Here is a 27,859-nt window from a genome sequence, read left to right on the forward strand (position 1 = left end):
AGAGCAATCTGAGAAATAAACATTCAACTTGAGTCAAGGCACTTTTAAAATAACATTGCCTTGATGCTCATCCTTCCCCTTTTTTCACTCCCAGATGGCTCTTTGTTTACCAGCTCTTCACAGCTAGACTTTCCCATCACACTGCCTCTGCTAGAAGGGGATGAGATTAGGGGTTCTCAGCTGCTCTCTCATCTGTGAATTTCTTTTCTTTTATTTCCCCCACCTCCATAACAACTGCAACAAAGGGCTGGCCCACACATTTTTTTAACCTCTCCTGGCAAGCACCCATACATGTCACCTGGCAAGAACTGTAGAGTGAAAAGGCCTAGCCTTTATCCCCGGGGCTCAGCAGCTACCTTTCCAACGGACATCGTAATCTTGAAGAGTCAGTCAACATGAAAAAGCAATAATACCACATCAGGGAACCTGATAACAGCATGGTTTCCCCGTGAACATCTTGGAGCACAGATAAGATGTTGGCCATTCAAAATCCTCAGATAATGCTATTACATCATGGAATATAGGGATGGTGTTACCAGTTTCCTGTTGCAACTCTTGGCAAACACAAGCCCATACAGAGCAGGGAAATGGGAGAGTGGGGGAAGCTAAAATAGGGTTGCCAACCCTTCTGGATTGCCCAACTGGAAGTCTACCGGAATCAATATCGATCTCCCAGTGACTATTGAAAACAATCCGGGAGGTTGATATTGTGAGCGGATAGAACAGTACAATTAATGACATTACATCATGTTGGGAAAAAAAAAACATCTCCTGGAATAGCTTCAGTCAGAGTTGGCAACCCTAACCTAGAAACTTGGTTTCTCCAGTTGGCTGCTTAATGTAATTGCAGAATGGGTTCCCCAGAGGCTGCTTTATGGAGCCAAAGGTAACCTACCAAGTGTGCTTGTCTTGAAGAGCTTACACTCAGCACAGACAGGATAGGAAAATGTGGAAGGGAAAACAGGAACAGAGCTGCAGTGTCTGTCAAGCATCACATGAAGGTAACTCAGCTTCAGAATGAGGTCTTGCCCATGTCCCAGTCTAACAGACCACCCTGCTGCTCCTTTTGGTTCTGCTGACCCTGTCCCTTATCAGGGCTACAACTGTGCAGTACTTAATTTTTAACATTTGTATTACTGAAGCCTCTGGAAGTCTCATTCTGGATCCAGGGCCTAATGTGTCAGGCACTATAAAGATGCACATAAACACACAGCCGGGGCCCCAAACTGCTTACCCTTTAATGACAGCAGTCATGTTGCTACTGATAGCACAGTTCTAGCAGCAATTCCATGACCATTGCTCGCAAGCATCTAGTTTATAGAGATAACATAAACGTGCTTTTTCAGTGGAAAAAGACCCTCTGCGCACTGGCTGGAGAAGCCATGCTACATCCAACTGCTGCTTGCCTGAATTCAAGTATGGCATGGATTGATTATGCTTTACAAGCAGTAGAGCAACCGGTTTGTGCTTTGTCAAGATAACACCTGTTAGCAACCATCACAAAAATCCACATGGGGGGAGGGGGGCTGGGAAAAAAATAAAGGGAAAGAAAAATCAGGAATGATTTCTTCTTCTGTTCCCCACTACTTTTGCAGGTTTTTTTCAGTACTATTAAAGAACACTGCACTACTAGCAGTTTAAATTCCTTCCTTCAGCAATGTTCACACATTTGTTTCAGACACAAGGGAAACTCTAATTATATGTTAAAGCCCTAATATTGAAGTTAGCTATACGCAGACACACTGGCCAGCATGGATGGTGCTCATTACAAGACTGACACTTATCTTTAAGCACTAAAAACAATATTAAAAGTACATCAAATTCAAGACCTCTGGACTAAGGGCCAAATGCATGTAACCACTTTGGTATCTATCTAAAGAATAACAAAGATGTGCCCACCGTACCTTTTAAGGAAACCCAATAGTGCTTCCATTTCCTACGGGTAGCCAACTCCACCTTCTTATTCTTTTTGTGAACAAGGAAATTTTTCACTGCAAGGGCTCCAGCTTTCCGTACTGTGCCCTGGGCAGCTGTAAGGAGGATATCAGACTGTCCTGGAGAACTCAAGGTACCACTGCTTTGCTCATCACTCAGGGCAGAGCCAGCTTCCTCCAAGTTCTCGCTATTGGTGGTGCTCATCTCCAGCTCCCTGCGGAAGTTCTCATACACTCCCTGACGGAGTCCATCTCCTGTTGAGCTGCTGCCACTGTCACTGCCAATGAAAGCCTGGCTGGCTGATGGAGAGTAGCTGGAGTTTGTGGCATTTGAACGTCTAGATAGAAGGTCCGTATCAGTGGCTGCACCTTCAATCCCACTGTCAGTGAATTCACTTCCCTCACCGATATTCACATCCTAGGTAAAAGAAAAAGCAGCACATCATCATACCAAGCGAACCAATCTCTCACCCTAAATTTTTTTCACACTCCTCTCTTATTTGACTTCATAAATACCTCACATATGCTTTGTGAAGACAAACTGGAAGAATAGACATCAGAGTTTGGCCTCTGGCAGCAGTTTAGGAAGACCAATAGTTTCAGTATGTGTTCCCAAACCTTAATAATTCAGCAGGGTGAAACACAGCTTAACCCACTCACTTTAGACCAATTCAACGATGCCATGAAGTTTTGAGGAAGCAGACCACATGATAGCAAACAAATGACAGTACCTGAAGAAGTAGTAATCACACAGAAAAGCTTTGAAAGGAAAACACTAATACTGTATGCTTACACCTATATCCAAGGATATTATCTTAGGCATCTGAAGACTATCCCTGGACAATCATATAAACAAAGAGGCACTGTTGTTCTAGGAAGCCATGTATTATTATTGTTTATTTGCTTTATCAAAAGCACGTAAGAACTCCAGTCATGAACCAAGACCCCACCATACTAGACATCATTCAAAATACCCTAAAAACCTAGCCCATGCAGGTTACAATGCCAGGCGGAAGACAACAGTGGAAGATACAAAGGAGGTACAAGACCATAATGCGACAAGCCTGGTCATTATGCTAAGGCAGTGGATTCAGAACACCAGTAGTCTAACTACTGTCATATTGTAGGTATCATGATGAAGGAGATCCACATGGCCTCAAGGGCCATGGCAGGCTGAGGTTTTGAAGGAGGATTTCGAAGGAGAACGATGATATCGTTTACAGGAAACACCTCCCAAACATGAGGTGAGCATGAAAGAAAGCACCAAGGGGAATGCTTGAAAATAAGCAGACAACAGAGCCTGGCATTGTGAGCTGATCAGAGACAAATACTGACTATTTGCTACTACTGAGTAAGGAAGGACATGATGAAGATAGAGGGACCTCTGAAAGTACAGACAAGAAGCTTACATGCAAAAAGAGGAGAGATGTGATCAAAATGACAGGCAAACATGCTCAGAAAGTAAGCTAGGTACCTTGACTTATACGTCCTTAAAAACTAAGGAAACCTCGACAAGAAGTGTTTTACAGGAACACTGAATTAGGAAGAACACTAATTTTCCATCTGACAAGCCAATGAGGATTTCCTTATTGGTATGAGAGTTCCCCAAGAGGCAGCTCTTAAAACTATGAGACCACTACTGCGCTTTTTCTGTGCATGGATCCCAAGTTCCTGACCCTGACTATGATTGCGTGCATGTCACAGTTCTACATCTGTTTCCATATCTACAAATAACACTACATACACCATGAGTGTGCTATGGGTTTAGCTCATGCCTGTAAAACACTCAAAACAGAAAGCTCTGCATAATATCTACAGGTCAAGAGTATAAACTCTGAAGTGTTTTGCAAGCATTATAACCTTGCAACAATGCAGGAAAGGCACTAGATGTGTCAAATCCACCTTCCAATACACTGATTTTAGGATTCTAACCCTGCCCCCTGCATCTGTTTGGTCATTCTTTATTACCAAAATAAATTCTTACTCTATTATAGCTGCATACAGAGTGTTCATTTTCTACCAAGAGATTCTCCATTCCATCTTTTGTACAGACTTCCAGCTTTTTCTCCCATAGCAAAAATGGCCTCTATGACCCTGTCTTTTCAGTGAGATTACAGTCCAAATATGTAAAAGGTCAGATTGGATCAAACTCAATGCCAGTTGATATCCATGTTCATATTTATGAAATAGAAACACAGAATTTAGTGAGATAAGCATCTTAAACTGGCAGCTGTATGTGACAATTGCTCTGTAGGTTAGTAAGGTTAAGAACACTCATTAGATGTTTGACTTCTGAACTTATCATGTACTGCCAGCTAATTCTCAACACAGTTTATACCCTGTGTCCAAGAGTCAGACGACATTTTATGGGCACCTTTATATCTTATATTCTGCATAACAATCAGGATTCAACTAAAGGAGTTCAACAGAAACTCAAGGAGACCTAATACCACACTTTTTCAGATATCTGCCAAGATGGAATGGGTAGACTTCTGGGCCAGTGGGTTTCAGGTAAGGCATCACAAAATGCACAAAGGTGTTAAACAAATATCTCATATTGGTATGCTTAAAATTAGGCACCAATTATCTAGGGCCTAAAGGAGTGAAATGCTGAGCCCAGCTCCTGTTGACCACACCATGTACTAGATTTATGTGCTGAAATGAGGAAGCCCAACTTTCAAAAGCTTGGTTGGCCAATTTGGCCATCCTTGTACATGAAATAAATACAAAGACAGAATCCCATATGCTTCCATGACCACCTCTACACATGCACATGCATGGCAGGAGGCATGACTATGGGATCATGCATTAGATCCCACTGTACCTTATTGCCGGTGCAGAGGGAGCCTGATCCCAGGCTTCCCCTGAACCAAGAAGAAGCAAGCTCCTGTGACTGGGAGCTCCACGCACCCCAGTTGAAACCCATGGGGGTGCATGAAACCCATGGGGCTGGGGGGACTGCCTCAAGGGTGATCCCCTCCATCTGCCCTGGGGTTGTGGGATACCCCTGGTGCTGAAAGATCACTACAGGGAGATCCACCCCCTCTTCCCTTGGTCCAGGGATGTGGAAAACACCTGGGGCCAGAGGATCACTGTGGGTTGTGTGAAACCCCAGGCCCTGGGGATCATGGCTGCCACAATCCCTATGGCTCTGAGGTGTGTGAAATCCCTGGGCTCTGGGGATAGTGGTTGTTATGATCCCTAAGGACTCAGGGATACATGCAACCCCTGGACCCTGGAAATCATGGCTGCCACAATCCCTAGGGCTCAGGAGTTTTACGCTGAACATGGTGCACCCCTGCAGCTGGGAGCCCTGCCAGCTAATGTTACACATGCAAATGAAAGCTCGATAGCAACTAGCTACAAGGTTAGTGCACATTTTTTAGGTCTAACTTTATAGCTGGTTGGAGCTTTTTATGATGTGATAGCTACTTTGCAAATGCAGCTGGTTTCCAAATAATTGTGCAATTAACCAGTTAATTGTGCAATAACTGTAATTTGTAGAGGGGGCCTATTAAAGATTACCTACTTTCCTTTTCCAGCTTTTCCACCATGCTCCACCATCTCTTCCTCCTCACCCTTCTCCCTTCCCCCCTCCCAGCACAAGGATTACAGGGACACTAAGTGATATATTTCATTTACGGGAAGGTTAAAGTTCTGGGACTTTTTTTGCAAGATCAAAAAGGTGCTTAAAGCACAAAAAATATTTCATTCCTTGATAAAGGGATTACCAGGGAAAGGATGCGAGATGAACAGGTTTCTACGTGCCCTGCACAGAGAATCTAATGTTCTCTCTGGATCTCACATTTCCCACTCTTGATCAAACTGTTCGACTATCCAAGACCACTTGTTAGGACCTCATCCTACAAAGAGCATTGCCAGCAAGGTAGTTTCCATATCATAGGCAATGAGAAAGTCTTAATAAATCCTGCATAATGAAGTGAGAATTTCACCAAGCTGCCAAGCAAAGACAACTGCACTGATAAACCAAGAAGATAAAATCTTAGATCTACTATATCTATAATCTTGAAAGGTTTCATGAAAGAGTCTATCAGTATGGATGGCTCTTATACCTCTCTCTCATACTTTGTACATCAAGCAAATATACCAGAGGTTCTAGTTTCTGAAAACTGATTAGATGCCAAAGATATAATTGTGGGCAACATGCTCCTTGGTTTCTAAAGCATATTCCTTCCTCACATGGATGACACCTTCTTCATAAACCAACTCTTAGATCAATGGCACAAGGCAACAAGTGGTTCAGAGGGTTCAAAGGACAGTCCTCTCCCACCAAAAACACTACATCCTCTACTCTAACTGCCATGCATCAAGATACAGTGAGACTCTTAACATGCCCTTATCCTACCTTAAGTCATCCTTAAGCTTCCTATAAAGAGAATGTACTTAAATTATTTCTGTTCAGTGTTAAAATGTATCATCATCACATATTACTCATACTGTTTTGCTCAGTCACTATTGTAGCATAATCCCGCTTTCCAAAACAAGAAGAATTCTTTTGTCCAGCATAATTTGAGGCATAAGGGCAGCTGACACCTAGAAGTGTCTGACAGGAAAACAGTACAAGCCTCTCAGGAACTGCACAGAAATTAAGCACCCCATTCCCTTCTGACTTGGATGTATGCTTTAAGGAACAGAGAAGCAGTCCCCCTGTCTAGAAAAAGAAACATCTTGAAAGCTCCTGGAAAGTATATCACATCAGGCTCATAACATACAAGTGACTGAAATGTCAGAGGAGTTTAAACATTTACATGAGTGTGCTATGAGAGCACAATGCAAGATAGCTGCCACAACAGGAATTGGGAGTTGATAACAAAGAACATTTAGAAGACATCCGTGGACCTGTACACCTGGGCAATACATCTGGCATAAAAAAAAAGTGATATTGGTATTCTCAGACCAAGGCTGGCAATACAAGGCAAACTCAATGTGGGGTTGCAATGCAAGGCAAACTCAATGTGGGGTTGTTCATTTACGTTCTGTAGAGCTGCCCCAACATACTATGAATGAGGTACAGTTACAGGGCAAGTCTGCTTTATACTCTGATACCTCTGGAGATTTCCCACAGCTGAAACACCCTGACAACTAAATTAACCTTACGTATTTGACTTTTGTGCAGTGCATATGATGAGCAGCACAAAATACCAAACACCGGTGAAAACACTACAAGTTTGGATAGGTCGCATTTAAAAAAATGGTAATGTTGCCACTGTTTGAAATGATTCAAGAGGACGGTATTTTTGGCCATGATTCCTTGAAAAACATATTTAGATAACTAGGTATTATCCCACTCCTTTAGATGCATCTGAGAGCGCAAGCATCACTCTTATTTTCACAATGTTGGTCTCTATCCATCTTGATCATATCCTGGAAAAACAGCAGAACATGGATTCACTGATGAGCTGAGTATCACCAGCTAAGAGTTAATGACCCAAAATTCTGAGGCAGGTTCAGGTGAATACAGAAACGGAGGCCTGTACAGAATGAAACAATGAAGGCTAATCTAACTGGCATATTGCTTGGAATATTTTTTGTAAATTAAACCCATGATTCTCTGCCCCCCCCCCCCCCCCCACTGTTTTACATTTTAGGTCTGGAGGGGCTCTCAGTACAGAAGCTGGGTGTTTAGGCAACTGAGTAAGGGACTTTTTGTTGTAGGATGCAAGAGAGAACAGCAGAGAGATGCATATTGCCTTTCCCACTTCCTCTGGTTGGATAAATTAGCACCACATACAAATGCTGGGCAGCAAGGGCCTAAACTCCCTTCCCCAGCAATCCTTAATAGCAATCAGATACCTTACAACCCTCATCCCAGTATTCTTCACTGCCCCCACACACATCATGCTAGCTGAACGCCTATAATAAAATAATCCGCAATTAAGTAGTTAATTAATCCTTATTTAAAATTGCCACAGTTGGGCTTCACAGATAGCTGAGGCAGCCCCAAGTGATTGTCTGAGGCTGCTTGCAAACTCAAGAAGATGATGCTACATGTTTACTCCTACATTTGGAAGGTTTCTTTCACTTCCATATGGGGTAATTCTTTTTTTTTTTTTTTTTTATGAAAAAACAGAGAACTTAGTTTGTGGGAATGAACAGTGAAAGAACAATAGACCCTTTAACAGCAAACAGTATGGAGCATTACTGTGGGAGCATATATACAAAGCAGTTTTTTCATTTCTTTGGCACTGGTTTCAATAAGACAAACCCAAGTATTAATGTGAGCAAGGGCAGTAGAAGCAGACTTTAATCTAATAAAACCATGGTGCTTGCAATTCCTGCACATAGGAATGCATTGCAAGGTCTCTCAACTCCCACAAAGATTCATAGCAAAAGTAGCTTATTTGCTGCCAACAGCAACACAGGAAGTCTCTCCAACCAGGTCTTAAAGCCCTGAGGCTGTGGCCCTCCTCCCTCCCACACCTGCCCCTGAATGACAAGCTAAGTTGGCCCCTCAAAGCTCGTTTGTCTTGCAACCCAGTAGACCACCCAGAGGAAGACAATTTAAAGGGAACTGCTAACACTTGCCCATTCCAACTGCACAGGAGCTAAATAAATAGCAACACCCTTGATCAAAATGGGGTCATCCGATCCCAGCAGTCTTTCCTGCCCAAGTGCAGGGGGGCTGGACCTGATGATCTGTAAGGTCCTTTCCAGCCCCTAATAACTATGAAAATCCATGAAGTAAAATACAGGGTTACATCACTGTTCCCATTACAAGTCAAGGAGAGCTGACTGTTCCTTGAAAGTGTCTGACAGGCTAGAAAAGAGAAAGAAGAAAAGTAACAACCTGACTGCTTGGTAGCTCCAGTGCTTGGTGTTGCAATGGAAGGCAGAAGGGGTGAGGTCAAGGCTGCCTGCAGCCCCCTCCTGTTGGACAGAAGCACCTTCTCAGGCTGCTGAGGGTGTTGGCTGGACTAGATGACCCTGTGAGGTACCTTCCAGCTCTACTTTTCTATGGACTTAGAAAAAACACCTTGGAAACATATATCATTTGGGAGGAGTTCCCCTGATCAGTCTTGTAACGAAACAAGGCAGAAACATGACTGCCAAGCTGGATGATAACTAGGTCACTGGATAATAAACTGAAGCATTCCGAAAATAAATGTTTCACTGAAAACACTGAACTAGAATGGCTCGCTAGGGCAAGCTACATCCATCAGAGTCAGCTGTGACAAGTGCCTGTGGTTTTCGAGGCGGGAAGTCCTTGAAGCTACAGACACATGGTATATACAGCCTATAGGGGTCACAATTATTAAAATAGCACAAAATACTCCACATATATAAACGTCAAACTTTTTCTGTCTAAAAATGAACTTAATGGAACCACATCAGCTATAATGGCTGCTGATTTTCCTCCCATTATGTCTGTACAAAGAACAAAGGGAGAAAAGAAATGGTAAGTGAGTAACAAAATGTTAACCCAAAAAGTGCATTTCCATAAGCTCCTTCTCCCTACAACACAGAAATACGAGTACACTATGAAGGGACCGGTTGTTTTAAAATACCTAGAATGGTAATACTCAATATATGGCTTAAGATACATGAGAGAGATTTGGGTAAAAGTTTTAAATGAAGGGTATCACAGAACTTTGGTTAACTAACTAGTATTTGGGATAACAAGATGCACAGAATGAAGACGATGCAGTTATGCTTCTCACATTTAGTCATTTATAAAAGATGTGTATCATTAAATTATAAGTGTTCTACCCTCTCATTTGACTCATGTTTTTTACTCATGTTTCTAGTATTAGACAAGACTATGAACTGAAATACATGCAACTATCTTCTGTGGAGAAGTTTTGTAAGATTTAAAATAACACAACCAGCCTATGGGATGGTACAAAAATCCACATGAAAGATACGAGTCTGTGTTAAACTGTATTTTTAGATTGATTTCTATGTACAGCCAGATCATATTCCTATGAAATCCTAGTGGTTTCATTTCTATTTTATTCTATAAGATTTTTCCACAAAGGATGATCTTTTAAGAAAGGCTTGAGATCCCAAATCACTAACTGAACATCTGCATAGACCTAAAAATTGTAATAGATTTGAAAATGTGATCAAAATATTTTTAACATGTCAGGAACCAAGTTTTGAGCTTGACACTTGCATCTTCATGTTTCCAAAAGGGGTAGACAGGAAAATCTGCTCACTCTCTTCTCATTTCATTTTATAAAGAACACAATACTCTAGTTGAAGCACAGACATTTGTTTTTAGAGTCAAGGGACAACTTACCACAGTTCTTGCACTACATAATGTAAAAAACCTACCTGAGCGATCAGGGTGTTTGATCCTTCAAGTGTCGGTGCCACTGCTTGAACTAAAGCCTCTGAAAAAAGTAGAGTCTCTTATAGTTTACTACTACAGAGCAGCCACTTCAGGAAAAACAAGACCAATCCCTTCATATGCAAGTTGCATCTATTTTCTCAAATCTAAAGAGTTAATTGTTATGTCCTTTATCATCAACTATTAAAAAAAAAAACAAACCAAAAAACCCAGAAGAGTATTCAGACCATACTCCAGTTTTCAAAATATTAATTAATGGGTGCATGCTGGAAAATTACACCCTTAAGTTTATTGGGCTTCCATGGTCATTTGCTGACAACCACTATTACCCACAATTCTAATCACAAATTTTACATGGAGTAGAAATATGGAGCAGAAGGTAGAGGGCATATTTTGGAGATGGTACAAAACTACATCTCGGAGTTATTGCTTCTTCCCCGTCATTTGACTTCAGGAGTGTTAATTAGAGTTATTGAGGACGAATGTACTATGGGTTGCATGGTTATAATTGTGCAGAAATCTGCAAGAAGGGGGAGAGAGAGATTTTTGGAAGAGCTTTAGGCAGATAAATTTGTTCGGATCCCAATGGATGTTGAGAACCTGGCTGGGCACAATGCAGTTGCTCCAGGAAATTTAGATTTCAACAAACACACTAGTATTCTGAGGGTTTCTCAAGAATCCAAGTGAAAAAAGCTGCATACAAGAGGAACTGCCTTTCTTTAAGCAAAAATGGGTGAAAATGTCAGCCAATTAAGCCATTTCCACCTACATCATATGAGCTCCAAAAGCCAAATAGGATCCCAGCAGAGCTCGACTGGAATTCTTGATTCAGCATAGCTGAACCCTTAATGTTAAATTGTGATGAAAAACAAGAACTGCTGTGTGGGTGCCCCAAAGCCACTTGCCGAATATTAATTGCTTGCACATATTGAAGCTAATTGTCTGCCTATTGCTAAAAGGCTCTAGCACCCAATTAAGTAAAAGAGACTCCCACGTTTCACTGTTAAAAGTTTGACCTTTTTCAGTAGAAACAGTGAAAAAAAATTCATGTATTTATTCTCTCTTGAAATCAAAAGCAGATAAAGACATTCTATTCTTTTATTCTGGGTTTTTTTTTTGCTTTTGTTGTTGGTTTTCGGTTGTTTTTTTTGTAAATCCACTTACTTGCTCCCAGGCCCGGGCAAAGGGCCCGTGGACAAAATACTATATAAAAATATACATTGATGGTGTTTTAAAGGGGTCATTTCAGGTGTTCTGGGATGCATTAAAGGAGTCTGATTTTCAGAGAACAGTGCTCGGTATTTTCAGAAACTGCATGTTCCTTTAACACGTATCAGGATGGACACCAAATAAAAATCACTAATTACTTTGGAAACCTTGGATTCTGTGAAAATTAGGAGCAAATTCTTTCACTGTATACACTGTAAGAGTTGTTCTCAAAGAACAATAGCAGGATCCAGCCCTCGGATCATGTAACAGAATGAAGAAGCACAGATCCATTGCTCTCGGCTCAGTCTGCAAATCTCAACAACCTCTACTGAGAGACTGGGGTCCCTGGGAGCTTCTTGCAGGAGGGTATCAGGTTCTTGCAGGTCTGAGCACTTTTACCACCAGGTCCAGGGAGGGACCTCATCACAGCCAAGGACTTTGTGAACTGCATGCAAGAGGTCTGAAAGGATGGCCAGTGGCTTGGGCACAAGCCTAGAACTGGGGTTCCTTTAATCCCTTCCCAACCATGTGCTTCAGACTTTTTGCCTCTGTTTTCTTTCTGTAAAATGAGAGAATAGTATTGCCCCATCTCACAGAGGAAATATGAGAAATTACATTAAATAGTCAGTGAGTACTCATGGTACACAAACAGATTCCCTCCCTACCCAGAAGCCATCTAATCAAGCCATCACCAAAAAAAGATGGAACTTTTTCATTTTGCATACAATTTAGGGTTCCATTTTGCTTTTATTTTACCAGTTAAGTAAGTCACTTTCCTAGATTCACCAGAGATAAGTTTAGGTTAACAAAAAATATTGTTGAAAATAAGCATTAGGGTAAGGGCCTTGGAAGGAACATCAGTTCTTTCAGATGCTTTAATGTTATTTTATTTATTGTTATAATGGGTGCTGAGATGCCTTGAGGATTAGTCTGAAAGTGGGAGAGATATCTAGTGAAACTAGTCTCCAAGTGAAGTCACAGGGTATGTCTGATGCCTAATGAAATGACACTCAAATTCTTTACTCTCATGAAATGCTTCTAAGGGATATTCTAATAGTATGATGAACATTAAGGATTAAATATATATATACTGCTTCAGTATTTACCAACTGCTTCGCTCTCCTTTTTTAATAGATTCGGAGGAGAACGGCAAAGCAGAAGCTGAATCTAACAATCTTCTTTAATGAAAATGACTTTGTTTATTGCTCTTACACAGCAACCTTTTTTCATTATTTCCTCTTGTGGCTTTTTATCCTGTATGGCTTCTCATAATCTGGTCTGGGCACTGAAGAGTTTCTCTGCTCGTACTCCAAAAAAAAAAAAACTCTCCAAAAACCAGAGAGCTGATTTTGAAGTACAAAGCTTCTGCTGTGGGAGGCTGAAGCAGCTGGTTTCGAATGTCATTTTTATATTTAGAAGCAGTACATCTTCATGGATCAGGCACAGCCAGTAATCCAACCACCTGCCTCCATCACATCGCACAAGCAAGTGCCAGCTGATCTCTTCTGCTCCTTGATCACTTGGGCTTCATCTCACCTTCCAGCAGCCTTCTCACTGACCCATGGTGTTAACAGATCCCCACACTTGTGCTGCAGTACCCCATAACCCCTGGCTCATGCTGCCAAACTTAAAATCTCTCTAGTACTGATGTGCTGCTAGCAGCCCAGCTCAATCCAGTGTCAAGATACAAGTCTGTTGGTCTCTCACCCCTGTACAAAGTGCTATTTCTTTCCCTGGATCTCAAGAGGTAGCGTGTGCTGCATATTACATATGCACCAAATCTAAACCATGGAATGAAATCAGGTTAGTCACTGAAGCGTGAGATCTCATGCAAAGCTTGACCTATGTAGTCAGGCTTTTCTCAGCATGTTCTGTTTCTGTCTCCTGGTCTTGCTTCTGAACAAATACCCACAGAGACCAAATACCGTATTGTTCCATTTATAATTTGACTGCATATTAGAGTCAATCTCACATTTCCAGGTTCAATTTTCCCTGAAAAATACCTTTTATCCATGAATAGAAAAAAGTAAGTACAGAATACAAATCTTGAACTGCTTCTGTTCTTACAAAATCCCACAAGAGAACTGAATAACCAAGGAAAGCACCCAAAGGATTGAATGCATTTAAAAAAAAAAATGTTAAAATAAAAACTGCACTGAAACAATTTTGGCTTGGTATTTTTATGGCAGGAACAAAAATACTGCAAGTACAAATGTCAAGACAACCAGGGGCATGATTGTAGGTCGACCCTGAATATAAGTGGAGTGTGATTTTTATGGGGTTTTTCTACGGAAAGAAAAAGGGAGGATTATAAATCGGAATAGTATAGTATATAGCATGAAAGACATTGTAGACATCCCTCTAGTTTGGCACTGTTGTAGCTCTCAAACTGTTGGAGCAGCCTGCTAAATGAACTCTATGCTAATTGCAAATATTTTTTTTTACCTACATTGGCTGTATACAGCTCCCACGTTGCTTGCACAATGCACTTCTATATCCCTAGGAATAACAGAATAAGCTATCCTGCTGTAAGCAACACCAAGCAATGTAATGTAACTCAGTCAGATTAATTAATTAAGCAGTCAAACAGATCAACAAGCTACCAACAGAATGAAGAACAAAACCATTACTAACCTATGGGTTTGAGGGTTGGAGAAAAGGAGTTTGGAGGTGACAGAAAAAGGATCTGTTCTGCATATTGTGCTAACAGCAAATGGAAGCATCCCTCCTTCCCCACTACTTCCCTCATCCCCCACCCGCTAACACGCATTTCCCAGACCTGGGGAAGCAGTGCTTCTACCACAACTCCCCCTTCTCTTTGGCTAGTGCAGCGATAACTCCTTCCTCTCCCCTTCCAATCAACAGTGGGTGAACAGAAGCAGACTGCCTGCAGGATCCCCAATCTCTTTCAGAATAAAAGCACTGTTTTCTGAGTGATATTTTGCAGGCATCTGAACTTCAGGCAGTAATCAATAGAAGTGGAGGGGGAACCTCAACCCACAGGGCCCATTTTGATGGAAGGAGAAAGGAAAGGACACATGGACCTAGAACCTGGAAGGCCACTGGTGGAGACCGAGTCACAATTCTCTTTTATCCCAGTCATTAGAAGCTAACATGTAGATCAGCTATTCTCAGCAAGGGTGAGAATGTTCTCATTGTTAGATGTGCAAACATGAAATCCGTGACATTTCAAATAGGAATTAACAGTGTTACTTCCTGTTAAACTTTGAGTTTTCTGCAACAGAAGAATTGCTCCGTTATTTTTATGAAGTCAAAAAATGGGTGGAAGCTAGGAGCCAGCATTTGCCAAATGGTGCTTGTGTCTAATGAGGGGTGTCTTGCATCCAAAAATGTTGAGAACAACCAGTGTAGAGATAATACCCTGGAGTACCATAAGAGGAGTGGTCAAACTTTACCCAGATACCTGGAAGATATACCACCAGTACAACAACGTTTATAGGAAAATCTCTAGTCACACTACAGATTTATTCTTCCTAGAGAGAAATGGCTGTAAGGAGTAAAAAATCCTTGGTTTAAAATGAACGATACATCAGAAGCTGAACATTCATGAAAGTAAGCCAGGTCCTAAAGTGACCTGGTTCAGGTCCCTCCCTGCTTCCCCATCCCTTTTGCATCCTTGCCTTCAGAAAGTGAAAGCTGATAGAAAATAGAACATGCACGGAGCTGGCAGCATAGCACAGCCTACCTAAAACATCCGTGATTAAAATAAAACATGCATTTCTCCTTAGAAAATTCATGCACTTACAACTTTTTAATTGGATAAAACTGCTTTACCTGAGTGGTTTTGGCCCTTCTGCCCTGCATGCTGTTGCTATGGTTCATTTGTGGGTTGGTGGCACCTTCTGAAAGGCAGTGAGATTTCCTACAGGGGAGTGTATTATAATTATTGTAGGAAGGAGTGTCCTCTGCTGTAGCAGATGCCAGCTTATGGTTCAAAATATCTGGGATATCAGACACTAAATTCCGACAGTATGCCCCAAAGGTGTTCCGTGGGCCTCCATTTATTGTAGCACTTGAGTTTTTTGGGGAGTACAAGTCACTCATAGAATTGGCACGTTGGCAGCTGACCAGCTGCTGGGGACTGTTGCTTGCTTCTGTCCCTTGAATTTCCCCAACATCCTTTTCCTCTCCCAAACCTAGTATTTCTTCATTGCTTGTTAAATGCTCCTGGCTTAGGTCAGAGAGTGAAAACTCCAAGCTATCCTCCCGCCAGATGTCTGCAGATTTTGAACGCTTTTTCTTGAAACTTGCAGACTCCATGAAAGTCCCGTTTGTTGAATAACGGTGGTGCTGTCTGCCATCTCCTTCAGCCAAAAACGTAGCTTCATCCCCATAAAGTCTGCTTTCTTCTGAGTCTGGCATGCTCTGCATGGAGGCTGCTGTGAGAACTGTGCTGCTGTCAACACTAGGAGTAACAGAAGAATCGGTGTGGTAAGAGACAGGCCGTAAGCCCATATCCACTCTGTCCACCCAAATGGGGCTTCCAAAGTCCTCTAGATTGGCTCCTTGGGCAAAAGGCTCCAAGCCATTTTCTGCCAGTGACTGGGGTATGCTAGGAGTACTGCTAGATCGAGTGCTCACTTCTGAGTTCCTGTGGATAATCTTTCCAGAAGAAGCATGCCTGGTCCGTCGAGAGGCTTTATTTGAAAGCCGGAGTGAGCGTGACGTGTGCTTCCGCCCCAGGCTGGCATGCTTATCTCCATAAAATGGGTGCTCTACGTTTTGGCTTTCTGCGTTTCCCATTGTTTTATGGTCTGCAAAATTAAAGAACAGGAAAAATTATATTTACTAGTAAACTACATGCAACTCTTCCAATAAATTTCCACAGAGCACACAAAGGCAAGTGACAGTTTCTTAAAGGAACCTACATGCTCCCATCTGAAAATGGTGCTGAAAGGCACATTTCACCACATATCCGGCTCTATATACACATCCTGAAACATCATTTGCAACTTCTACTGGATCAATCAAGAGTCATTTTACCAGTGATAAATGATACAATGTAATCAAGGTTAATAATAATACCGCTGACAAATTCATAAATGCTAATCAACTAATTTTGTTCTTTTGTTCTTATAGTACTTTTGGAAGTACTAAAGCACGGCACAGTATGGGTGGTTACCATACGCAGGGCACAAGGTTAAATTTTGCCACTATGTCACTGTAGTGACATGCTATATACCAGGGGAGCACGCCACTATGGCAATGTAGCTGGTGATCACATGCAGACCCACATGATCACTGTGTCGCTATAGTACCACATTGCTATACCGCTGTACAGCAATGTGTAGACACAAACATTGAGTAAGAACCAAAGGTTGTCATTATGATGGTGTAAATGAAGAACAACTTCACTGAAATTCATCGGGGGGATACGTCAATGCAGATCAGAGGGGATCAAGCACAGAACGCTGCTACGAGTTAGAATTAATTTATTATGAAAGCATCTTCACAATCTCAGTGCTACTTGCACTAATTTAGTTCTTAAAAGTTAGTTAATCACAATTACATCCTGGCCAACAGGATCAACTCTAAAGATGAAAAATATTGTTTCTTGGCATGTAATGAGGTGCCAGAAAGGAGGGAGGATGTATTTCTCCATCTGTGATCTCACTGTTTGGTTAAGAACTTCATTCTAAAGCATCAAAAAGCAAAAAAACTTGGGTACTCGGAAATAGGCTAATTATGGGTTTTACTTCTGGAATTGCATCAATCAAACATTAATCTACTACATAGCTTTCCTAGCACCAGAAAGCCACATAGTAAACTTGCCGCTCATGAGTCAGACTATATAAGCAACCTGTACTCCTGGTTGTTCTATAACAATGTTGTTGGATCTAGATAATATGTCCCAGTGGATAAAGCACTGACTGAAGCTCAGGAGCAGGAATCCTGGTTTTCTCCGATTAAAAAAAATCCTCAACTCTTAGATTTAAAAAAGTGACCCAAAATCCACATTTTTCTGTGGATATAGGTATATCTATATATTAGTGGCGTTTCATTTAATCACAGGAAAATGTGAATTTTGGTTTACTTTTTTAAATTGGAAAATTGGGGTGTGGGGTTTATTGGGGTGGGGGGGGTTGTTTTTGTTTTGTTTTGTTTTTTAAATTGGAGAAAACCAGGATCCCTGCTCAGGAGACATGGGACCTGTTCCTAGCTCTGCCACCGATCTGCTGGGCAACCCAGGGCAAATCTCTGCACGTCTCTTTTTCCCCCTTGTATAAAATGACTTTGACCTGCTTTAAAAGCACTTTGAGATCTTTGGAAGAGCTAAGTATTACTATTATACTCATGATTACAGTATTCTGTTATCCCCTTATGTTTTAAAGATGTGGAAACCTACATGAGCTTCCCGCGTTGGGTGTGCTAGCATGGCAAGTAAAGATGGTTAAGTCTTGCAATTCAGACTTGAAAAAATTTACCCAACAATTAGTAGTCCACAGACTGAGCCTACCTAAACCACGTTTCTGTATGTCAAAAGATAAAACAACTCTGTATTGTTAGCTACATGCAACACAGGCTTGTAACAAGCTGTCAATTAGTTTTCTAGTTCATGATTTTTAAATGCAACCTACTATGTAGCCTTTTCACATTGTTATACTACACCCTTCAGAGCTTCACTTCCCTTCTCTTCTTTCCTATCAGAAGTCAGGATGAATCTTTTCCAGAATTTGTTTTTGTGTCCATTCTCTTTCTTCCTCCATTATCTTTCAGACCCTTGCCTCTCCTGCCATTCACTACTTTCCTTCCTGTACGTTCTAGCTCAGTTTGTTAGTGTGGGCTATTAACACCAAGGTTTCAGGTTTGATCCCTGGTTGGACTAAATGATCTCTTGAGGTCCCTCCCAGCCTTACATCTCTATGAAATTGATATCCCTTCCCACTGCTTTCTCTATATGACTACGCCCACAACATCTTTTCATGCACTTATCCCATCCTTACACTCATCTCTACTCAATCACTTTTCACACTTACCTCTTCAGACATTGATACAGGACTAGAAAACTTTTCCCTAACAAGAGAATTAAATGAAGTTGGGACCCTCTTCAGGAAGGAAAGCTAAGTTACCAGCTTGAAACAAGTCATAGAAACTGCCTGTCTACACATTCGTGTGTCAAATATTACGTTGCATTACCAACATTCATCAAGAGACAAGTTACCTCAAACTTACTAAACAGTAAGAGTATACCCAGAAGTAGAGGCAGATACAGGGCAGGATGCAGTGGTGCAGCTGCACCCCTCTTTGATTCCTGATCCACCCCTATTTTAAAACTACCCAAGAGAGGCAGCAACATTTCTATTCAAGCACTGCTGAGGGAGTCAATAGGCTTCGCAACTCATAATCTACCAGATTCCTGATAATCTCCCTCCACTCTGCAGGTGTTACTGACTCTCTCTCCTTTTAAATGGTCTTGATGTTCCATTAATCAGGTTATCCTTTCCTCTGCAATTTTGCTTTCTGCTAGCTATTCCTAGTAATATTTCTCCTATTTCATAGCCCAGAAGACTGTTTTTAGCCCTAGCGAAAAAAACTTAACACTGGTATCATAACACTAATCAGGTGTGGAAACGACTGACAGCAGTATGTCAGATGCACTGTCAAGATGTTCAAGGAGGCTAGATTTTGTTTTATGAATCTGAATAAGAGATGAACCTTTAACTATAATGACAATTAAAGGACAACTATAGGACAATTAAAACAATATCTTTGGACTATTCGTGCCTAGTTCGTATGTTAAATCTAAAAAACACAACAAGCTAGCAAAGTAGTATGCATTCCAGTAAAGTTATATTTGTTTTTGCTTTGATCTTAAATGGAATAATACAACCAAGTGCCCTTAGTATATTAGTAAATCTTGAAGTTTCTCTTTAACTGGACAAAAAAAAGTGGTGCATCATCACAAATAACACAAAACAGCATCTGCACCCACACCCCTCTTCAAATCCTAGATTTGTCTGTGCATAGATGTGATTACTTCAGAGCAGCTATTTGCAACCTATCTCACTTCACAGTAGCTTGTTTGTCAGCCCACAGCCTCAGTGTCACGAACAGGATGGGCTTGAGAGAGAAGCTACAGTACTATTTTCCCCAATCTGACCCCTGGGGCAAGGGAAGGTCTCCTGAAAATTCCTGTAGGGTGCTGATCCCAATCGAGCCCCAATTCTGATCTCATTTATGTTGGCACTATGTTGTGTAGCATCACTGCATTCATTAGTTACTCCTGATTTTTAGTGGTACATGATGAGAATCAATCAATCAGTCTCTCTGCAGCAAAGATGAAAGTTCAAGGCCTTTTGCCCTAGTTCTCAACTTCTTCCACGCCTGGCTCCTCTTCTTCTACAACAGAATCACTTCCAAGAAAAATTAAGGCCCCCCTCTTATTTACCCATATGGAAAAACCCACCTTTCTAGAATCAACTAGCAAAGAAGTATACACATTTGGGTTTCTTCCAGCAGAAAAAGTGGACAGAGTCTTTGTTTCTACCCCTATGAGCACAAACAATTTAAAACTTAATCTAAGGTAGCCACATTTGTACTTATAGTCATCACTACTGACAGAAAGAATCAAAATGCAGTTTCAAGGAGCAATACATTCCACTAGCATGATGCTCAAGAGATCAAGATTGTCACATATCATTCTAGATTCACAACTTTTGTGTGTGCATTTAAAAACATTAAAATAAATTGCTAATATTAGGCAGAAACTTGCCAGCTGATGCTTCCAAACCACCTCCTTTCAGAGAGGCATATTGTAGTGTACTTGCAAGGAAAGTAGGTCAATTTCCCAGCCTTAAAACTTTAACAGGGTTCCTTCGCAATAATATTATGGTTGAATTTTCAAAGCATTGCCTGCAGTTGAATAATCCAAAAAACTACACAACTCCGACTGACTAAATGGAAAATGTTGCGAGTAAATCAGTGATAATGCAAGGTCAAAATCTCCAATACATATGAGTTTCTGCAAACACAATGGGATAAATTACATTTCTGATGTAGTCAACTCTGGACTGCCAGTTGAATTATTTTCTCATCAACAGGTTGATGAAAATCAGAGTCTCACCATGAAGTTATACCAGTTTTAGATGGACGTAAGAGAATTAAGACAGAAGTGAAAGAAACTCTAGTTTTATTGCAACAGGACAGGAGTGTTGTTTACACCACAAAACAAAAATGATTTAATAACTAACCTCTGTTTCAGTTGTAACAGAGTAACTTCAGAAGTAACTTCAAAACAAAATGGTTGTAGTCAACAAGTTTCATGTTTTAATTACTTATTTTTGGCCAGTGGTAAACAGTCAAGTATATATTAAAATATACAAGCGTGCAAAATTAAGTGTGTGAATATAACCACCATCCTGAAATAAAGAGAAAGCGGTTTATGACAACCTTTAGACAAAAAACAACATGATTCCTTAATGGAAATCACAAGACAAACACATCTCACTTTGAGATACCTTTGTTAAACCTGGGAAAAACAACAAACAGCACCTATATAGTAAGGGAACATGGATTTTAGTCCTTGGGGCAGTAAGGGCCCCTCTATACATTCAGATAAAGGTGTGATAGGATATGATGCACAATAAAAACAATTATGCCTTCTGTTATGCCACACATGCATGGTAGGATATGTGACTATGGGATTTAACTTGAGACCCAATGACACCTTATTGCCAATGCAGGGGGAGCCCAAGGCCTGGAGTAGCAATCTCCCGGGACTGCAAGCCCCATCAGCTGTGGGATTACCAACTGCAGCAGTGCACAGTTCACCCCTGCAGCTGGGAGGTAGCAGGGGCCCCAGCTATCACCCAATATGTTCCTTGCTGCAGTGGCAAATTAAAGCTGGATAGAAACCAGCTATAAAATTATTACATATCCTCAAACCTTAACTTTATACCTGGATTGACCTTTTATGGTGTGATAGTTACTCTGCACATGTAGCTGGTCTAAATTAATTGTGCAATTAACCACTTAAATATATAATAAATGTAACATGTAGAGGGGGCCTAATTTTCTCTTTTATAAGGATATGCTATGATTTGTTGAACCAGATGTTCACAGAATGGACAGAGTTGTGCAGAGGACTCAGCCATCCGAATATACAATATCAATAACTGCACAGAACCTAATCAACCCCACATAGATTAAAGAGGAAGAGATGAATCAAATCCGATAAACACTGACACAGCAATTCTGCAGTAGGCTTTTTCAAATGCACGTGGTAAGATTAGACTTTTCTAAGAGATTTATGTAAAAGTACGTCCCAGGAAGGCAGAAACGAGAACATGGGAGACCTCCCCGGGTCCTGCCGTAGGAGGGGAGGCAGCCCGTGCCAAGGAAAGTCCCAAAGACAGGGAAAACTTACCTGTTTCAGGCTGGGAAGAGATGGATGAGCCTTGCTGGGACAGAGCACCCGCACGGTTCGTGAGCTGCTTTTATTTCCAGCTAAAAGTGGCGCAAGCGGATGACATCATCACAGACTGCCACCCGGACGAAATAAAAGCCAGTGACAAGGGGACAGTGAGGGAGGCACAGCAGGGAGCAAGTGGCGAGAGTGCTTCCCACACCAGGCACAGCCTGCACTGGCTGCCACCAAGAGACCTAAGGATGGACCCATCGTAGGGGTCCGCAAGTAAGCAAAAGGACAAAGATGGCGTTGAGGGACTGCAAGAGCTGCAGACGCCAGGCCTGTGAGTGGGGATGGGCCAAGGCCCTGCTCCCCTTTTCTTTTCCATTCATTGCTTCCTTTTTTCTTTTTTGACGATTGCCCAGAGGGGCCCCGAGATGAGGGTCAGGGCCACGGGCAATGCTCAGAGATTAGGAGAAGCCAGCGTAGCACTGCAGGCAGCCATGCAATAAAGGAATACCCGGCTGAACAGCAGGGATGGCCTAGCATCCAGAAGAGACCTAGGGCTGGCAGAGGTCATCAGAAGCCCAGCAGATGAGGAGGGTGCAGGAGTCAACACCAGAGGGCGAGTCAACCGACCATTAAGTGGCTACCCTAAAGGCAGGCACATGGATGGGATGTAGGGGAGGTGGAGCCCCAAGAATGCCCACTAGGAAGTACGACCAATCCACGGGGGACCACAGGAGGGAACGCCACCACTGAAAGAAAGACCCAAGTCATGGCAAACGAGCTTTGGGGTTTCCCTTGGGGAGAACGTGAACCCTTGCCGAGATTGCAGGAACAAACACGGGGGCCAACCCCAGGCGCACGGTCCAAGGCAGCAAGGGAACAAGTTTTACTGAAATATACTGGTTTTCCCAGACATGTTCTATTTTTGGGTCCTCCAATCTCTGTCTAGGCAGTTTTTAAAAATATGAACAAATGCCTGGGGTGGTTTTGGTCTGCTCAGCTTCCATGTTTTTCCTAGCACTTCCCAGCCTGCCCTAGCAAAGAGCTGCTTGGGGCTGGAGGCAACTGAAGGCAGGGGGCACCATGTGCATCTGCATGTGCACACGTATGTGGCTGGCATGCAGCCAGGCAGGGTGGTGGGAGCAGCCCTGGCAACTGGATGCAGGTAAGTCTATGGGAAGTGGGGTTTGGAGGACCAGGGCTTCGGGACTGTCAGAGGTGCTGTGGAGAGCACAAGAGTATGTGTGGGGAGAGAGATGTCTGGGGGGGGGGGAGATGGGTGTGTGAGGGGGTGCCTCCCAGGACTAGGGGAAGCTCTCCGGGTGTTGGGGCTGTACCAGGGCAGAGGGGTGGGGAGAGAGGCCTGCCTCTCTAGTGGGAGAAGAGGGTGGTGGGCCCTTCAGGGGCAATGGTAAGCTGCATGGCTGGACTGGCACCACTGGGGGGGGCAGGGCAGCCAAGAGACACTGCAGGGCTGGAGGGAGCAGGGGACTGCGGCATGGGAGTGAGGGACACCAGAGCAAGTGGGGGACTGTGGGTTGGGAGTGCAGGGCACTGGCAGCAGAGGACCATGGGTTAGGAGTGAGGGACACCAGCAGAAACAAGGGACTGCAGGTTGGGAGTGAGGGGCATAAGCAGGGCCAAAGGTCTATGGATCAGGAGTGAGAGGCAGCAGCAGGGCTGCTGGGGGCTGTGGCCTGGGAGGGACAGGCAATGGCATGGGCAGGGCACCGGCATATCACTTCCCCCCATAATCATATCCTGCACCCCATCCCCAACAGCTGCCCTCTTTTTTGAACCTAGAAAAAATGGTAACCCTAGCATTATGTATTCCAGTGACTAAGTCACATATCCCTAAATAGGAGAGTTTATTATTTAACCCAGGGGTCAGCAACCCCCAACACGTGTGACCTCTGTGCCATTTTGCTCGGCACACCACCGCCAGCCTGGCTTCTTGGCAGCTGCTGCCAGCCACGAAGCCTGGACTGCTCCCACCAGGCAGCTAGGTGGTTGTAAGACCTGCTGCAAGCAGAACAGGCTCCATGGTTGGCAGCAGCTACCCAAAGCCTGGGCCAGTTGCAGCCAAAAGGCTGCAAACATCTGCTCTGGGCTCTGGCATTAGCTCCATACTGGTGAGTGCATGCACGCCTCAGAGTGGATGGTGAGGGAGCGGCCTGAGGCAGCACAACCCCAGCTTCTCCCCCACTGCCGACACAGAGATGATGACAGGGCTCTGGAGCCCAGCGTAGCTGTTTGTAGCCAGCCTGGGCTCTGTGCAGCTGCATCAGGCAGTGGGCAGGCTGCGGGCAGGCTGCAAACAGCTGCACTGGGCTCCATAGCCCCGGCATCAGCTCCATGCTGGTGGCAACTGCACGTGCACCTCAGAGAGGACAGAGGGAGGGCTGTGCTGCCTCAGGCCCTATCCCCACCATCTGTTCCAAGGCACGTGTGCACCCACCAGTATGGAGCTGATGCCAGAGCCCAGAGCAGCTGTTTGCAGCCAGCCCAGGCTCTGGTAGCTGCTGCCAATCATGCAGCAGGGCTTGCAGCTGATCCTGCCTGACTCCCACCCACTCCGAGCCCAGCCCCAGCCCAGCCCCTGACCAGGATGAGGTTGGCGCTGCCCCTTGCCAAAAGCACCACACCCTTTGTGGGCTTAGCTGTGCGGGGTGGGTGGGTGGTTGGGCTGATGGGCAGGCTCTGGGCCAGGGCCTTGGCCAGCTGTGCTGCAACCTGTGCAGCTGTGCTGCAACAGGGGCTCTGGCAGGACCGGGGCATTGTTGGGTTGGACTTTGTCCAGTGGCCCAGAGGCCCGGCTCTGTGAGCCTGCACATCTCGTTCTGTGTGTTTGTCTGCCTCTGTCTGGTTCTGTGAGTCTGTGTGTGCACGCATGTGTCTGGTTCTGGATGTGTATGTGCATTTGTCTGTTCTGGTTCTCTGTGTTTGTGCACATAGTTCTCCATGTGCATGTGTGTGTGTGTCTGGTTCTCTCTGCTCTTTTTCTTTCCCTCTTTCTCTCTCCCCTCTTTCTCTTATTTGTCTCTTTCCTCTCATTGCAACATGCTCAACAAAAAGGGAATACACAACAACAAAGGCAACATTTATGATTATTAAATATACTAATATGCAGTGCATCCTGCCACGTACAGCAAAAGCTGCGTTAACCAGCACTTTATTAACTGGAAAACTCTATTAACCGGCATCCGAGGGACGCGGCAAAAGTGAAACCCAAAGTACCACTTCCGGCTTTCACCGCCATGAGCAGAGTTTTTCTTTGCCACTTCTTTGGCCCAAGGCCCAGGGCAAAGCAGCCTGCATGGGGCAAAGCAGCCTGCGCAGGGCCCCCTTCCCTGTCCCGTGGCACACTGACGCCGGGGAGTGCACCAAATGGTGCACATTTGATTAACCAGCATCCCCTATTCCCAGGGGATGCTGGATAACAGAGCTTTTACTGTACCTTCCTCCCCCATTTTGTTTTTCTGTCATGCTGGCACTCCACCACCTTCCAAGGTAGCCATTGTGGGGGTTTTTGGCGCACTGGCCAAAAAAACGTTGCCTACCCCTGATTTAACCAATCCTTAGGATCATTGCTTATTTCTCTGTTATGGTCAGGACTGAACACCTTTTTTTTTTTTTTTTTTTTTTTACTCTAAGTGCAACTCAGGTAGCACAAATCTGCCTTTTGTCTTGAAGTCTGAGTTTTAAAAAAAAGATTCACTGTTCTTAATCTTGTAGAAGGAAATCTTTTGGGAAAAGATTTTTTGCTGCTTTGCTTCTGAAATGCTTGCTAACAACAGCTTGATTTAAAAGGATTTCCACTGCTTTCTGAAGCAGATCTTTACAGGTAGTCAACTTACCCATTATCAAGAAAAGAAACCATCCTTTTGGTGTCAATTTAAGAAGAACCGGCAATTTTAAAGGTTAGCTTGGAATAGCAGATGATTAAAAAGAACATTTCTCTAAAATAAAAACAAAGACCGGCAGAAAGGCAAGGACGTGCTTAGCACCATTCAGTACAGAGACTTGGTCCCCTGGCAAACATATCACTCACCCAATGAATAAAAGCAAGCAGATACTCAGCACTCAAAGTTCAGCCGTTGTCCTGACACATCAATTATGGACACAATCATGCAAAATTAAAAAAAATAAAACAAACTTGTACAGAAAAAGTAACAGAGGGCAAAGCCTACATCCTGTGAGCAAAACGTGGCTAAAAAAAAAAAAAATAATAATAATCACTCGTATGTGAGCAGTAATATATTTTCTGTATAGATAAAAGATCAGCCTCAGTGATCATGCTTCTCTTAGCACTAACAACTTGGAATAAAAACACAGATGTTTACAGAAATGTTTACTAAGAGATTTCACACAACAAAAAGTGTCTGTTAGTTACTGGCAAGAAATGTTACACCTAAAAGAAGTTGTTCCTTTTTAACTCATATGCACTTGGGTTTGACTTAGCAACATGCTTCCAAAACCTGTGTAAACCGTTACTCACATGAATAGCCCTTAGTCAATACCTGAATGAGTATGGATGAAGTAAAAAGCTGGAATCTCATCTCCTTGAATTTGTTTTGCTTTATCAAAACATTGGCAATACTGAGATAAGATAGTATGACTGAGCTTGAAATTAAAATAGCCTGTCTCAAATTTCTAAATGAGTTAATCAGAGTTGCTCACAGACTCCAAGAGGCCTAGGACTCCCATTTTTTACTTACTCACTGAGCCCACAAGTATATTCAAGACATATGCACTGTAACAGCCTGATCTGTAATTTGTTATGAATTTATTCTTCAGAGCTAATCAATGACTGATCATATAGATACGTCATGAGTGTATCTGGCTTGAAATCTGTCAATACTTATTTGGCTCCCCCCTCCTCCCCCCCCATGTTCCAAAACCAACATTCTTTACAGGAATATAAAAATGTTGATGAAAATATTATTGGGAAAGACCTCTCTAGTACCAACTTGAATTTTTTTGAAACCAGGAGAGGGAGCCACCCACTACAAAAGAGCCAACTGGCTGTCAGTGAGGTCACCCACCTGGAAACATTGAAGCCCAATGTACAAGTCACTAGTCTGAATCAGGAAAAGAAAGGAATTAAGTCTTATTTACAATGACACATAAACTGGTCTCCTCAAGGCAAAAGGGGCTGGGACTTTCCTACACATAAGCTGTGTTGCAGTAACTGTCTGTGTGCTCACTTTTACCCTGCAGTGCATGACACACAACCCACAGGAGTTCATGCCTCTTTCACTGAAAGCTTAGCTACCTGGATTACCTTTTGTTGACTGCAAGGTAAGAGCATGCACACAGGATGTTACCAGGCAGCAGCTGAGAGAGGTAGAGTTAGATGTGCTAGTGTAATGTAAGGCAGAAGGCAGAGCAGGGTGGCACCTTAAAGGCTAACTCATTCAGAAAGGTGTAAGTTTTTGTAGACAACAGCCAACTTCAGTTTTTCTTTGAACTAATGGCAAAAACATCAACTGCATTAGACAAAGAAATTAAAAAACTGAATTTCTGAGCTCTCCTTGAATTAGTTTAAAATAAAACAATTATATAAAAGCAGGATCATTTTCTAGATTGCACTGACTATAAGCCCATTTAAGAATTTAATTTTTTCTTATCATGCTAATTTTCCTTTCTTCTACCTAAATCCAATACATTTTTCATCAAGATAATTACATATAATATACCTAAGTTAATAACTCAAGTTTTTTGGCAAACTGAACTTTAAATTTCAGAAGAAGGACTGAAATCTATTAACTTCCAAGTTAAATTTGAAGCACCTCGCAAGACAACAGATTGCAAATTTAAAATTAGAAACTGGTGGGAGGGATTGGTGACAAATCTGCATTTTAGTCCTGGAGTTTGAGCTTGAAGGTTGTGAAAAAGAACAATGATTAAAACCAACAGCAAGCAACAATTCTACAGAAATAAACTTTTGCTAAGATCTGCAAGCCAACAACAAAGAATTACTCAGTTCAACTCAGCTCATGAGAATCATACAGAAGTAGAAGTTAC

General features: G+C 42.7%; 1 protein-coding gene across 10 annotated transcripts in view; it reads right to left on the reverse strand.

Moving 5' to 3' along the window:
* TIAM1 (TIAM Rac1 associated GEF 1) overlaps window positions 1-27,859 on the reverse strand; it is a 270,454-nt gene that overhangs the window by 94,028 nt on the left and 148,567 nt on the right. For all 10 annotated transcript variants that reach the window (XR_009459072.1, XM_059720678.1, XM_019476350.2 and 7 more), the window contains 2 exons: window positions 15,250-16,229; window positions 1,905-2,352 (listed from right to left, as the gene is read on the reverse strand). Coding sequence is in view for 9 of the 10 variants with exons in the window: in XM_019476348.2 (XP_019331893.1) it covers window positions 1,905-2,352; window positions 15,250-16,229 (1,428 nt within the window). In the remaining variant the exon portion in view is untranslated. The remainder of the gene's footprint in view (window positions 1-1,904; window positions 2,353-15,249; window positions 16,230-27,859) is intronic.

Source organism: Alligator mississippiensis, chromosome 1 (genome assembly GCF_030867095.1).
Source record: "Alligator mississippiensis isolate rAllMis1 chromosome 1, rAllMis1, whole genome shotgun sequence".
In the NCBI taxonomy this organism is placed as follows: domain Eukaryota; kingdom Metazoa; phylum Chordata; order Crocodylia; family Alligatoridae; genus Alligator; species Alligator mississippiensis.